Source organism: Salarias fasciatus, chromosome 23, assembly GCF_902148845.1.
Source record: "Salarias fasciatus chromosome 23, fSalaFa1.1, whole genome shotgun sequence".
In the NCBI taxonomy this organism is placed as follows: domain Eukaryota; kingdom Metazoa; phylum Chordata; class Actinopteri; order Blenniiformes; family Blenniidae; genus Salarias; species Salarias fasciatus.
In genome coordinates this window covers 18,336,125-18,351,981 of record NC_043766.1, presented here as the reverse complement: position 1 = coordinate 18,351,981, position 15,857 = coordinate 18,336,125, and the positions used below count along the sequence as shown (strand labels likewise).

The 15,857-nt window shown below is 41.0% G+C and overlaps 1 protein-coding gene across 8 annotated transcripts in view; it reads left to right on the top strand.

The window, feature by feature from the left end:
* elavl4 (ELAV like neuron-specific RNA binding protein 4) overlaps window positions 1–15,857 on the top strand; it is an 89,324-nt gene that overhangs the window by 68,026 nt on the left and 5,441 nt on the right. For 6 of the 8 annotated variants that reach the window (XM_030083454.1, XM_030083459.1, XM_030083452.1 and 3 more), the window contains one exon: window positions 7,772–8,006. In XM_030083454.1, coding sequence (XP_029939314.1) covers window positions 7,772–8,006 — 235 coding nt within the window. The remainder of the gene's footprint in view (window positions 1–7,771; window positions 8,007–15,857) is intronic. The other 2 variants (XM_030083455.1, XM_030083453.1) reach the window with 1 other exon arrangement.

Here is a 15,857-nt window from a genome sequence, read left to right as displayed (position 1 = left end):
CAGTGTGAAATTAAATTGGTGTTCAGTGTGTGTGAGAACTGACTGTGAAAAGGCTGTTGCCATGTTGCCTTCATGTGGGATGGAAGGTGGCAATGGGAAAGATTCCCATGGTAACAAGTTGCAAGAATTTAACCCGTCCTACAGCTCATGATAGTGATTGCCAGTGTTACTAATTAGTTTTGTTTACTCAAAAAATGAAAAAGTATCTGGTGTGGTTACTGCAATTCCATTGACAAAGGTGTTCCTGATCAGAGTAGTTACACTGAAATTTAGCAAACTACAATGCCTGAAAGCCTTTCAGATACTTAAGTATAATTTATTACCAAATTCTCTGTCTGAGAAGGGAAAAAGCTGGGTTTTTTTTTCAGTTTGCCACTGTCTAGAAGTAGTAAGTGCACAATTTTGCTGTCACTTGCATGTGATGTGCAGCAACCTAAATGTATGTTTTTTTAATGGTTAACAGGACAGGAGGGGCTGTACAGGAGCTTAGGGAGGATTGGCAAGAAACAAAAGGCAGAACCAAAAAAAAGGATTTTTTTTTTTTTCCCTATTTCATTTTGGTTTGCTCTTGCACTCAAAGCTATCACATTGACACTGTTTGTTCGTCCTTTTCAACTAAACATTTTCCTCAAAGGGACCATCCTCACCGTAGTATGTTCTCTCCCAACTTGACTTGAATAATGAATGTTTCTCGCCAGACTGACGCCACACTGAGTCTCTCATCTCTGCCTATCCTGTAGTGAAGAGACGAGTCGAGTCTCAAGATGGGATCACTGCAGCCTTGACTCATGCCATCATCTCCCCTCTCACAGCCTTTACCTTTTTCTCCTTCTAATATTGGAGTGCATTCTTTCTGTGATAGCCGACGCGCATGCACACAGAAACCGCATACAGATACGCACATCAATACAGGCGAACACACACACCAGACAGATGGTTGAAGCTCTGCTCCAACAGAGGCTAAAGCACAGGGCACCTCCACTCTTCAAAGTCGCTTCGTCTCTCCTCTCTGCTTTTTCAAATGCCATCTGTACCCAGGCACACAAATGTTACTTTAAACAAGGACAGTGCATTTTTTTTCTGCCTCTATTTAGAAATCATGTGGAAGAGGGTTTCTTTTTGCTCCTGCCATGTTATAAGGGTTTTGGATTGGCAAGTGTAATCATTTGATACCGTTGGCACAAATTAGTTTCTCAAGTAAAAGATAAAAAGAGCGGAGATGGAGCAGCAGATACCTGGAAACGAGCACATTTTGATTATGTATGCATGTAGTGGTGCATGTTATGTCTTTTTTCGAGTGCATCGGGCCTGCACACAGCAAACTGGATAAATGTATGCATGCATTTTATGGGGATCAAGAAAGTGTTTGTGTGTGTGTGTGTGTGTGTGTGTGTGTGTGTGTGTGTGTGTGTGTGTGCGTGCGTGCGTGCGTGCGTGCGTGCGTGCGTGCGTGCGTGCGTGTGTGTGTGTGTGTGTGTGTGTGTGTGTGTGTGTGTGTGTGTGTGTGTGTGTATGTGTGTGTGTGTGTGTGTCATTACCCAGCAGCCAGGTTTCTCACCTCTCCTTTTTCCAGTCTCTCCCAGGAGCAGTCATTTCTCTCTGTCAGTCAGTCAGTGTTTGGGGAAATGATAGCGGGTTTTAGAGAAAGACTTGCTTTGTTTGGGAAGGAGCGAGTAAGAATAGCACTGTTTCCTTTCATCATCGTCATCCTTTTACTGTCACCTCCTAACATTCTACTCTATCACCTTCTCTCCTTTTGTCCTTTCTTTCTGTACTCCTCATCCTGTCTTCCCTTTTCTTTTTAACATTCTGGCCATGCACCCCCCACCCCCCCATACCGACCCTTTCCAGCACTCGCTTGTCCTCCTCCCCATCCTCTCTCCCTCTAGTCTCCCCCCTCCCCAGTCTGAGGCGGCGTGTTATTAGTAAGGCAGCCAATGTGCCTGTCGGTGTGTGTTAGAGAGAGATAAGCACAGGTAGAGAGAGTTACATAAGCCTCTGTTGATTACTGTGGAGGAGAGGGAGACCATAAAAAAGAGAGTAAGAAGGAGAGAGAGCCAGAAAAAGAGAATAAGAAGGAGAGAGAGAGAGAGAGAGAGAGAGACTGAGAAAGACAGATTGCTGTACCTCCGTAAGTAGATTGTGCTCTAATGTTGCCTCTATGGCTGGTTGGTGGTTGATAAGTAGGCCTAGGCTTCTGGGGCTAGTTGAAAGGACAGTCATTAGCTTGGACTTCGCTTGGTTGGCAGCTTGCTTCATAGATTGCAAGTTTGTTTTTGTTATAATGTTGAACAGGAGAAAAATAAACCCCTTCATGAGGTTTATTACATTAATATGGCATGACAGAGCAGCAATCAAAAGCAGAGCAAACTGCACTCTGAGTGTGACGTGCATTCACAAAGCTGTCGTTTAATTTAAAGATGGTTCATTAACTACAACTGCATTCAATTTAGGTCCCTGATACCTGCAAAGGTTTCATCCTTTGGAGCCTTAATCTTGTATGCGTTACAGATTCTGAGCAAATCCTATCAAAAGCAAAACTATAAAAGAATTTATGCTGTAAAGTGAAATCTGTGTTGTCAAAACACTATAATGAAGTTTGCGCCTCTGGGCTGCTGACCTCTGAAATTATTTACAGTCACTGTCTTCATGGTTCCCAAATGATGTTGAACGCTGTGACATTCATTTTTCTTACTCTGAGTTCTTTCTAACAATGCAAGCACCAGTTTGGTTTGAGCACATAGTTAACAATGCCACTGCTGCACTAGGAACTCAACAACTTTACAATGTTTGTCAATTTGTGACCCAAAAGGTATATCACAGCAAATATACACGAATCATCACATGGTATAACACAGTGATTAAAGCTCTAAATACAGTAGGCAATAATGTAATTATCTTTTAAAGAAATCAACATGTTTTATTTTCCCAGAGATATAACTATTCTAACTACTGAATAGCATAACGTGTACAGCTTCATATACCAGTTCGAGTCAAACCAACAGTTTGGAGTTAGTCCTGGGACAATTGCCGTGTTAGGGTGGTCCAGCTGTGGATGTGTTCATTCCTGTTCTTACCTTGATGTGCACCAAGGAGGTGGACTTTGAAAGACATCTGTAGGTCTGCTTCCAAATGAACTCTGGTGCATTTTAATTTAATTTCATATTTAAGTCCAAACTTCTGTGCAAATTTTCCTTATTCTGTTTTTGTTTGAGTCTGCACCAAGGAACCACTTCATAGGTGTTAAAATTTTTTACAATGGTTAATATTGCATCATGTGGCTTTTTGCGTATAGATTTATTTACTTTATTTTGAAATATGGTGAAAATGTTTACTTTAGGGTGGTTGACATCAGTACATTTGATGCATTGCAGTTTGGTGCTGATTGACACTTTTTTAATGTTCTCTACTGTTCTAACAGGAGGCATTATGTTTATATGTCTATGACCACAGTTTAACCACAGCTTTTTTTTTTTTTTTTGTCTATTATATACAATGTCACTCCACATGTCCTGATTTTATGGGACTAATATGAGGAGTTATTATACTGAGCAACTAAAATCTCTTTTGTAACATTTACTAAAGGACGTATTGACAAACATTGCTTATTTTAGCATTCTTATGAAGTTATCACAAAAAAACTATCAAACTTGTGAGTAAGTGAATCAGTAAGCCTACACCCTGGTGCGGATGCTTTCACACCACACTTGTATACCAGAGGGGATTTACCTTGCACCGAGACCACCTCTTAATCCCAGTTATTATGCAGCTGTTTATATTTCACACCAGAGCCAGAGTGTGATGTTAAAACTCATCCTGCAATAAAATATTTGGTCATAAAATCAAGTGGGTCAACCTAAAAACAGCAGGTGTGGAAGTACCCCATGATTACTTTGACCCCAGTTTAACATGCAGAGTGGCTAACTTTATTATATTATATTATATTATATTATATTATATTATATTATATTATATTATATTATATTATATTATATGTATACTGCCCTTCTCTCAATGTCAGCTGAATGGTGGATAACAGGATGTAATAAACATTGTACTCTATGGAAATAAAACTGCAGTTTTGTTTCATACAAGATGTAAAGATTTACCCATCAACATTTTGCTGGGCTGCATTGTATCTGATGATTCTGAGGAATCTCTCTCAGTCTCAACGGATCTCAATCAGGAATCTACATCTTCAGATGGAGGTGTAGCTGGTTCATACTTTCAGTATGCACATGAAAACCTTTAATCTCTCACACTCACACACTGCAATCGGTCATGCACTATTGCAAATGGTCACGGACATCTCAAGTCCTCTTTTTACACTTCATTCTTAATAGCTGCTCTTCAGCTCATCGTGCGTGCATGTGTGTGTGTGTGTGTGTGTGTGTGTGTGTGTGTGTGTGTGTGTGTGTGTGTGTGTGTGTGTGTGTGTGTGTGTGTGGTGTGTGTGGTGTGTGCATCTTTGCATATGTGTGCTGCATGCATGCGTGTGTGCTTGAGAGTGTTTGCGCTGGGCCTTCATCTGTATGCCAAGCATTTGTCTGGAGGCCCTCCAGCAAGAACCAGCTTAGGAGGAGCTCAAGGCCAAACAAGTGTGAGGATTAAAGGACGAATAGAGTCCTCTCTTAGGAAGTGAATGAGTAGTGCTCTCTCATTTCTTAACTACTGCTGAGGTGCCCTTGAGCAAGTCTCTTGGAGTTGCCAAGTGCCTCACAGCAGTGGCCTGTTGAGAAATTTGGTTGTTTCCAAGACAAATTGTTGAGGAAGTTTTTAATACTCAAAAATGTCCATTAGTGACAAAAGTGGCTGACTGTAGCTCAAAAGCAGGCCACCCAGAAGACACAGTAGTGACCTCCACTTCACCTCACAGGCAGCGGATGCATGACAACTACTGTAGTGAAGAAAGAAAGGAAACCTCAGGAACAGCGGTGGTTGTTGTTTTTAGAGTGTATATCCTATTAGGATTCTTATCTTTCTACTTCTCACAAGCTAATTAAAATACACAGGTACAGATTTGGCACAAAAAGAAATATGGAAGGTGACATAGTGAAAGCATGTCAGTGAAGTGGAAGCCAAAGTGGTAAAAAAAAACAAAAAACAAAAAAAGTATAAAACAATAACTTACACTAAGTTGTATTTAATGAGATCATCTGGCAAACAGAAAAATATATAAAAAAAAAACTAGTTATCAGGAGAGGGTGTGTGTGTGTGTGTGTGTGTGTGTGTGTGTGTGTGTGTGTGTGTGTGTGTGTGTGGTCAGTCAAGACTCAGAGACTAAATCTCTTTAGTTAAGACTGGAATCTTTGTGGATACCACTTTGACTAAAGGTTCACTGTTTGGAAATTCAAGGAAAGAAAAACAAACACATTAGCATTTAACCCACAAGGATAGCATTTAACCCAACCTACAGTACTGACCACAACAAAAAAAGGCTTCAGGTAAAGAATGTGAAAAAGGCATGAAACTATAAATGAGGCACTCTGTCACTTAATATGGAAAAAGAAAAGTGAAGCTAAACTGCATCAATCAGTCTCACTGAAACTGAATAGATATTTCAGATTTAAGTTGAAGTTTTTGTTTGTTTGTTTGTTTGTTTTTTTCTGTACTAAAATGTTTTGTGTGTTTTTCATTTAGCCATGCAATTTACTGTATTGACTTGTCCAGGGTGTTCCATCAACAATGATGGGCCCCATGAACGTAGTCTCTGGTAAAAACACGGGGTGGCTGAATAAACATTTACAGATTTTATTTTACTTATACTAAAAGTCACCTTATTACTCGCACACTAGATCTTGATGATGAATTTAATCTAACTATGTCCTCTCACGTAGAGTTTTGTGTGTGCGCTTGACCGAAAAGTAAATAACCTTGTATTGTCGGCATCCTAGAGGAAAAAAGAACAAAAGGGGGAGTGAGGTGGTCAAGGTGTTTCTCTGTGAATAAGTGAGCAGACTGAGACAGGCAAACAGGAAGTGTAAAAAAAACAGCTAGGGATAGGTATGGCATGTACAAAAAATGTGGAATAACAATAAGGAAAGCTCTTTAAGAGTGAGAAAGAGACTGCACACAATGATGCTCAAACACAGTGTTCCCCTCTCTCTACTGCCTCCCTTTTATACAGCCTCAGTCACACAGACATGCCTGTGTGCACACGGTATTATGTAAATAGTCTCTCCGGCAGAGTACTGCTGTCACTGAGCGAGCATCCTCTGGGCCATCCAGGCAGCCTCATTAAAACAAGGCACAGCATCCATTAATAGATACCAGCACACATGTACACACACACACACACACACACACACACACACACACACACGCTCAGTCTTGTATTTCTATCCTTGTGGGGACCGTCCATTGACTCCCATTCATGTCTAGCCCCTAACCCTGACCCTTACCCTAACCCTAACCCACACCACAACAAAGCCTAACCCTAAAGAAATGTTTTTGCACTTTTACTTTTTTCAGTAACAACAACATGGTCAAGAAAACACTGTTTCTCCTACTTAGGACCGGAAAAAGGTCCCCACAAGGCACGTCGTTCCACGTTTTGCTATCCTTGTGGGGACATTTGGCCCCAACAAGGATAGAAATACGAGAACACACACACACACACACACACACACACACACACACACACACACATACATGCACACACAGACATGTAGATGTATATATACACTCAGTAATGCACACAAAGCATTTGCAGACACCAATAAAGAACCTCCGAGGAAGCTCATTGCTAAATACTGCTTTCAGGTGACAGTCAAAAAATATCTCCAAGGAAACCACTCAAATGTCATTGAGAACAATAGCCGAGGAGTGTATGTATGGATGAGTGTGACTGCAGAAAGCCTGAAGCGAGAGTGGACTGTGTCTTTGAACACGCCACAATGCAAGCTCACAGTGTATGCTCATTTTGCTGCGGTGTGTGTCCATGTGTGGTGCTGTGACACTGTCTTTTCAGCCTTCTGTTTCTCTTTGAATTTACAGAAAAGTGTTACAATTGCATGAATAGATTTTATATTTTCTTATAAGTGGAACGATCGTGCAGTAAAATGTTTTACGCCAGGGGTTTTCAAACATTTTCTATACCTTAGCATTGTCCATGCTACATACGGCAATGCTTCAAAACATATAGTGCCGTCAGTGCCTGAATCATTAAAAAACAGCTTTGCCACAAGAATAAAACATTCCATAAACAAAGAACACACACACACACACACACACACACACACACACACACACACACACACACACACACACACACACACTATTGAATGTCCTTTTTCATTGTGCTTCGATGGAAATGTTTTGTTTCGGTTTAATAATTTTATTTATTTATTTTATATATATAATTTTGTGACATAATTAGTAATGGGTTTTGTCCCTGAGATGAACTGTCATGAACTGTCAACCTTTACTCGCCCATTGTCAGCAGTGAGTTGCATCAGTCCCCCGGGATCCTCAGTTAGATTAAAGCTGTATTGGGTGTTAGAGTAGTCATATTTTTGTGATTTTATTTTCAAAAACTCAACCATAACCTGAACATTTCTTTGTGTAAATAGAAACATTGTGTTAGATAACACTTTTTATGGTTGTAACATGTTTCTTTTTTTTTTTTACTTGCAGCCACTGAAATGACATTTTCTGTAAAATGTTGTTCATCTGAACCACATGCAGAAAAACAAGGCAAATGTCCAGCCAGTCACATCTCTGCCTAAAACCTGTAAAGTAAAAGAGGCCCCTGTTTGTTTGTGATTTGCTGGCCCCGCAGGTGGCTCCCGAGGTGTGGGCTTCATCCGCTTTGATAAGAGGATAGAGGCTGAAGAGGCCATCAAGGGCCTGAATGGCCAGAAACCTTCAGGTGCTGCCGAGCCCATAACAGTCAAGTTTGCCAACAACCCCAGCCAGAAGACCAGCCAAGCTCTTCTGTCACAACTTTACCAGTCACCCAATCGCCGATACCCCGGTCCCCTTCACCACCAGGCCCAGAGGTTCAGGTGAGTACAGGGGAATGGCGTGAGTAAAGCTACAGAGGAGGAGGAGGGACGAGGGAGAGACAGGTGGGGCAGGATTGGGCGAGTTGGACAGTAGCATAGTGACAAGAGAGTCACGAAGAATGTGTGACTGTAAAGCTATGTGTATTGTTAAACCTTGAATGCTTGGAGCTCACTTTTGAATGGAAGCAAAAATAAATTTAGTGGAATGACTTCCACTACTCAGTCATTTGTTGAGCTGAAGTTATGATTATAGAGCCAACTTTGACATAAACTTTTGAAGGGAGGAGCTACTTCAGGTGCCGCTGGTTCTGAAAGTAACAGTCTATGTTTGCCATAATGACGTTAAAAAGCCCACTGACCACTTTTGGGGAACAACACACTATACACTTTGCACCTATCAGGGAAATAAAATAAATAATTACTCATCACAGACTTTTTCAGTCCAAATTGATAGATAATGTGCTCAGCTAAGCAAGTATAAAACATATATTTACAATGTGTTAAATTTGGTGACAAATGGAAGCTTTTGGCAGCCACTGTGATATGTTTTGCTTGTAAGTGCAGGGAATGGCTCTGGACAGTACACTGATAAAAAAAAAAAAAAAAAAAGACTAGTAAGATTTAAAGTAAAAAAAAAAAAACTCAAAAGAATTTGCACTTAGAATTTTCAAGTAAATTTATTTCTCAATTTTAAGCAACAGTAACTTCCCATTATCAAGTTCACTGTACTTAACCACTTAATGTGACCACTGGTGAAAATAACGAGTAAGTTTTACATAATTATAATTATGTTCTGTTTATATTACTTCAGTAAAATGCATCAAATATTTTAGAGACGTAAACACTGACAACACAAAAATGTCAGTAAAAATGGAAGTCAATAGTTTTAAAGAACATAATGTTACAAATTCCCTGTTAGTTCTGTTATTTTGTGATTGATGCTTTGTTATTATTAGTCAGGCAGTGCGGAGCAACCGTCGTGGATGGGTGGTTCAATGCAGAATCTGCAATAATAATGTATTTCTGAGTTCATAATAGTAAATAAACTACACATATATATATATATATATCACTCTTTACACCGCTTGAGAAGAGCCCAAAGCGCTTTACATTGCATTATCACATTCACCCATTCACCCATTCACACACACATTCACACACCAGTGGAGGCGTCTGCCATGCAAGGCGCTCAGTCCATCCACTGGGATCAGTTTGGGTTTCAGTGCCTTGCTCAAGGACACTTCGACACAAACTGCATTGCATACTGCATCAAGTGGTCCCTTTTATTTTGAAACACTTCGAACAAGAACAGCTGCACTCATGGTCCTGAAAATGTTAAACTCATCTAAACTAACTAAACCACAACAACACAGTAAAACATAAACACTATTAACGCTGATATTAGTGTTTATTTTTAGCACTAACATAAACCACAATAGTGACATTTGAATCCCCAACTCCCACAGTGAAATGGGGCACAACAGTTTAGCCAAGGGTATTAATTCTTAAACATTAAAGTGGTTCTCATAAATGTAAAAACATATATAAACTGATCTAAATACAATTTTTTTTTACGAACAAAGAAGTTACTTACTGTAAGCAACAGAGATTCAAGAAATGCAGCCTGGCTTGACCAATGGATAGGTATGTGCTGTATTTTGTCATGCTCAAAATTGCAAATTCAAACATGCTCCAAAAAGAAACAAGTCAAATTCACAAAGTATTTTAGTGTTCCTTGCAGGGAATGAAAAAAACATGTAAATGTTACAAGAAGATCTTAAATATGAAGTACCTATTACATAATGTTAATTCCAATACATCGAAAAAATAAGTACATACGTGAAAAAGTAGTTCATATTTTTTTGTGCAATCCATCATAAAATGATTTTTAAGTTAAACAAAAAAACCAGATATAGATATACACCACATACTATGGGTTTCTGCTGTGTATCAGTATGGATTGAGGACAATCTTGACAATAATGACAATAAACAAAAATATAATGAATGCGTTTGTACTTTTTGAACCAGTGGTGCCTTGCTCCTTTTTAGCTCCAAAGGCGTTTGAGTAAACAAACAACAACAGTAAACAAAAAAAAGGTTATAAGCATCCAGGGCAGTATGACTCTTTTATGCTTTAATGATGGAAGGCATATACTTTGACTTCTTTGGTACATAGTTGTACTTTACTAATGATAAAATTTGAAACTGTGAGTTAATGTTTGTGAAAATGAATATTGAAAAGGAAAATTTTTAAACACTTACAGGTCTGAAACTTTAAAGCTATTTTTGTGTTTGTCAATAAGTTCATTTAAGTGAAGAAACCTGTGATTTGGAAAACATATGCTCCAATTCATATATTCTTCCGATGTAGCTCCCACTCCGACGAACACAGACACACACACACACACACACACACACACACACACACACACACACACACACACACACACACACACACACACACACACACACGCACACGGAGTCCATATAAAAACAATGATAGACCTTTTCTTGTGGGAACAATCACTGGGGCAAACACGTCTTCTGTTTGAACAACAGGTGTGAGCTCTGCACCTGGTGCAAGTGTGGGTGAATCGATGAGTGCTCTGTGTGGGTCCACCCAGATCACAGAGGAACTGTGCATAAGAGACTGTGGGGTTCTGTCGTTCACAACTACGTATTTCCCTTCATTTCATCATGCTTCCATCATGACGGTACTTCACAGAATATTCTTTCAGAGGCCAAGGCAAAAGCATGCATTGAGAATGTCAAACTGTACATTTTACATCAATTAGAGAGAGACTGGAATTTGTATATTTTCACTTTCTTGCCAGAGTCTGCATAACATAAGAAGTTTGACATGTTTTGTCAAGAAGAAAATCTCTCAAAAGACCCAGAAAAATCCTTGCATTACAAAAGTAATTTTTAATTCCTAAAAATGGATAACAAATCTTTCAAAGATGAAAAAAAAAAGAAAACCAAATATGTTTTGATATGAAAATGTTTTGCTAAGGCCTTATCTTTGCATTATTCAACATTGTGTGTGTGTGTGTGTGTGTGTGTGTGTGTGTGTGTGTGTGTGTGTGTGTGTGTATATATATATATATATACATATATATACATATATATACATATATATGTCATTAATCACTTACTGAAGACGCACCTCTCTATCTCTCTTTTTTTTTAAATGACACAAAGACCTATACTTGTACGTTCTTCCTCGTTGAGATCCTGTTACTTTCGACCTGAAACCAAGTCAGAAACAGTTGATTGTGTATTTCTTTCCATCATCAGATCTAACCAGAACATTTTAGAATCTGAAGACAGAATATGTGCTTATACAGTTTCCTCACTCTTTCAATAACACTAAGCCGGTCGTGCTGTTTACTCTCCATCAAAGTCAGAGCTTGGAAGGTATTTTTCTTCTGGAGCGGCTTCCCTGGTGTGACACCTGAGCGATGTAGCGTGGCTGTGTGTCTGTGATACGCCAAGCCAATTTACAGGCTCGGCAGGAGAGCTGTCGCTTCTCATCACAACTCACAACCACAGGACACTTCCTCACTGTGTCCCTGTGCTCCTGCTCTCTGCTCCCAAGCCCTTCACTAAAACCTCAACATTTTAGAAGTTATAAATGTGCTTCATGTGCACAGTTTCTTCCTCTTTCTCTTAAACTAAATCTTTTAAGGACAGCAGAGCACAATGGCTTTTTTTTGTATTTATCAAGGCTTGTTTCATTCATCTTTGTTAGATTGAAATTGAATTGTCAAAGTTTGACAAGTTATATATCTTATGTGCACTTGAAACAAAATAAAGTTGGCACAGACAATGGAATATATTACTAAATATATAATTAAAACTCCTGCATGTTCTACAGAATAAATTTGTGTTTGCCAATCCTGTCGCATTTCTAATTGTCTGTCTATAATCAGTCCTGTGTGGATAAATCATGTTGGCCTGCTGTAACTGAAGTTAATGTATAATGTGCCTGTATGGTGCCTCTCCAAGACAAGCATAATCGACTCAAGCACAATGCACCAAGCCCTAGAAACCTCCACGTTTCCGATCCTCTGCCGTTAACTAATGGTACTAATTAGCAAATTAGCCTCATTATATCCAGGGCAGGAGCCAATTTTAATTGAACAGATTTTTGTTTCAAAAAAGAAAAGACAAAACGCCCATTCCTCTATTAACATGCATTGACAGAAAGCACAAAGGCCCCATTGTTTATATTGAGCTTGGCGAGGCAGTGTGAAAAGCTGGCAGTGGTGTGCTTGCATCCGTGTGCATTCGTACATGTGTGTGAGAGAGAGAACGAGAGAGAGTGGTAGCAGCAGGTTGTTTTGTTGTGGCCCAACGGCCCAGCGGCCAGCAGATGTCTTCATGCTCCCAGGGCTAGAGCGTCTCTCCTCTGAGCATCCTCTCCAATTGACTCATTTACCCACAAAGCAGACTGCTTGTTCCCTTCCCACGTAATAGGCTAATTACTGTTTTAATGATTCTGTATATCCTTTTCTCCACTTTTGTTCAAGGGTTGTTTGAGAGCAGCTTTTGGATTTTTTGTTCATGTAAATGTGAAAAAATACAGCGAGGACACACTGTGCACCCTAGATCTATAATTCACTCATATTTTAACAAACTGCAAAATGGAATGTGCAATTGTAATGTTGTGTTACCACCGTAGTACTTTTGAATGCAGTTTAAATAGGGAAAAACATGTCTAAATAGAAATGCACATTTTTATCAAAGCATTATCTCCAGATGAAGGCATTAAAATAAATATTCTCATTCACCCAAAACAGTTTTTTCACTGTTATAAGCCAGTTAGAATATGCTTTTTATTGTCACCAGTGAGCAGGCACAGCCAAACACATCTAAATCTCTGAACATCTCTTAAAATATATTGAAGGAAATCTGTTTGTAATGCTATGGGTTTGAAAAGGGCCCAATCTGCAATGGTAAAAACAGACAATGTAACAAAAACAGGATTGCACAGACAGGGGGCGAGGAGACAGTAAGGTGCAAATGACAATATTGCAGAATAATCAGGAGAGGTGTGGGAGAATAGCAGCACAGACAAGAGCAGAGCAATAATACAATAGAGAGGAGGGAAGAGAGGATACACGTTAACCAGATTGTAACTAGAAACCAGAAACCACCAAAACAACTCAAAAGAAAAGTCCAAAATGCATCAGGTGAAAGGAGAGTGGTTTAGGGAGAGGGGGAAAAACAATCAATGTTCAAAGATTCTCAACATAAGTTGAGCAGGCAGGACAGCTCAAGAGGGCAACTCGGAAAAGGCACCAGACAGGGGCCAAACCAGTGGCCAAAGGTGGCAAAACCTGTTCAAAGGGCAAGCCAGGGACCAAAGGAGAAAAAGTCCCTTCGGGGACAGTCGGAAGGCTGAAGGCAACAACGCCTGTCCAAGGGGGCGTGCAGAAGGCGGAAGGCATCCAAAGGGGAAGGAGCAGGCGGTCGGATGTGACAAACCCTCTCTGGGGGCCAAACTGGAGGTCCGAATGTGACTAAATCCCGCTGGGGGACTGAACGAGGGGCCAAACAGGGGCCAAAAGGCCCCATCAGGGGCCAAGCCTCTCCGGAGGCTGTGCAAGGGGCCAAAAGCAACAAAGCTTGTCCAAGGGCTGAGCAGCAAGGACAAGCAGAGGGCCAAAGGGAACAAAGCCTCTCCGGGGGCAGAGAAGGGAGCCAAACAAGGGGCCAAGTCCAACAAAGCCTCTCCGGGGGCCAAGATGAAGCCAAACAAAGGGCCAAAGGTAACAAAGCCTCTCCGGGGGCCAATGAGGGGCCAGACGTTCAACAGACCTTCTCAGTGGGCTGGGCAGCTGACCGAAGGCCCATGTCTGTGGTCCAAACAGGGGACCAAGGCACCAAGGCCTTTCTGGAGGCTGAGCAGGGATCGAAGGCGACAGAGCCTCTCTGAAGTCCAAACAGGGGGCCAAAGGCAGAAAAGCCTCTCCGGGGGCTGAGCAGGTGACCGAAGGCACCAGAGCCTCTCTGGAGGCCGAACAGGGGGCCAAAGGCAGAAAAGCCTCTCCGGGGGCTGAGCAGGTGACCGAAGGCGACAGAGCCTCTCCAGAGTCCCAATAGAGGGCCAAAGGCAACGAGGCATCTCTGGAGTCCGAACAGGGGGCCAATGGCAGAAAAGCCTCTCCGGGGGCTGAGCAGGTGACCGAAGGCGACAAAGCCTCTCCAGAGTCCCAATAGAGGGCCAAAGGCAACGAGGCATCTCTGGAGGCTGAGCAGGTGACCAAAGGCGACAAAGCCTCTCTAGGGTATGATGAAGTCGACATTGCCCCTCCGGGATCTGAGCTAAGGGCTGATAACGTCCAAGTCCCTCTAGGGAACGTGCAGGGGGCTGAAGGTGACCAAGTCCCTCCTTTGGCTGTCCAAAGTGTAAATGACAACAAAGTCCCTCTGGGGAAAGTACCACAAACCAACGACAGCAAGGAGCACAGAAGGCCGATGGTAACGAAGGCAAAGTTTCACAGGGGCGCAACTAGAAAAAAGGCGTGCCCAAAAACTTAACTAATCCTTTGAAGGCATGTCCTCCAGGATCCTCTCATGAAATTTTATCTTTCATTGAACATGAGAATTCAAGCTTCACCTCGTGGGGCTCCTCAGTTGGGCAGATGAGGTCTACCAAATCAATGTCAGTCGCTTCTTGTTGTTGTGGTGTTGTATAAGAAAGCGATCAATTGCAGACTGGGGATCAGAACAAAAAGCAATCTTTAACAGTGAAGTAAAAATTCAAAACAAAAAGTATTTTCACGAAGGTTAAATAAAAACAAAGTTGAAACAATATCACAGCTTAAATCAAAAATCCATGAGGGACAAGAGTAAATAAATTTGCAACACAAGTGAACAAAGGTTGATGATGTTAGAAGTTCTCAAAAAGTGAATCCAAAGTGTTTCAGTTGTCACAAGTTTGCTTGCAATAGAGAGTCATTCCCACTAGTTTCGTGTGACTGAATGCAGGTCAAACTAAAAGGTACACCTCTTTTTCAAGAAATGTGTGTTTTTTGGTTGTTTTTCATTTAAAATAGTTTTAATGATGTTATTGTTGTTCAAGCACTTTTTATTCTTCTCATGTTGGTTTTACATTTGAAAATGTATACATCCTGTCACATTTGAGAGCTTACTGAAAGACTACCGATTACCCAGACAGGACAGCAGATATTGCACCTGGGATGTTTAGGCTTCTCTTGTTAACAGTAGTGAAGATTTGCCACTTTTTTTTGCATAGTGTATGAAATTACCCTAATAGATGTTTATAAAGGCCTGTTCATGCTTTCCACATCCACATGTTGACGCTTGTACTGAAGGCCTTCCTACCACCGCACTACCACTACGTTTCCTTTTGTCCTCCTCTTACGTCAAAATTAACAAATACAGGAGCTCAACTTGATTGCCTTTTGGTTGGGACACCATTTTGGTTTTGATTGCTCATGTGTGCAGCTTGTTTGCCGACGGAAACAAATGCACATGTGTGGAATGCGTGCGCCATGAACTCAAAATGTATGAATGGATATGCATGTGCGCAGTACGTGCAAGTACAAAGTGGTCTGCAGACGTGCAATGTGGAAAGCATGAACAGGCCTTAAAGGAATACTCCGACGATTTTGGACCCACGCCCTATCCCTATCATTTACAAAGTGAGATAAGCTCATAAATACCTTTTTTGTGTATGTGCATCCACTGGGTTTCTCCCAGCTGTTAGCTTCGTAGTTAGCTTAGCTCAGTTGCTGGAGGTGAAGAGGAAACAGAGCCGGACTGACGAAAGTGGACAAAATACTCCTTCCAGTGGTCCAGGGGATGGTGTATTAGCACG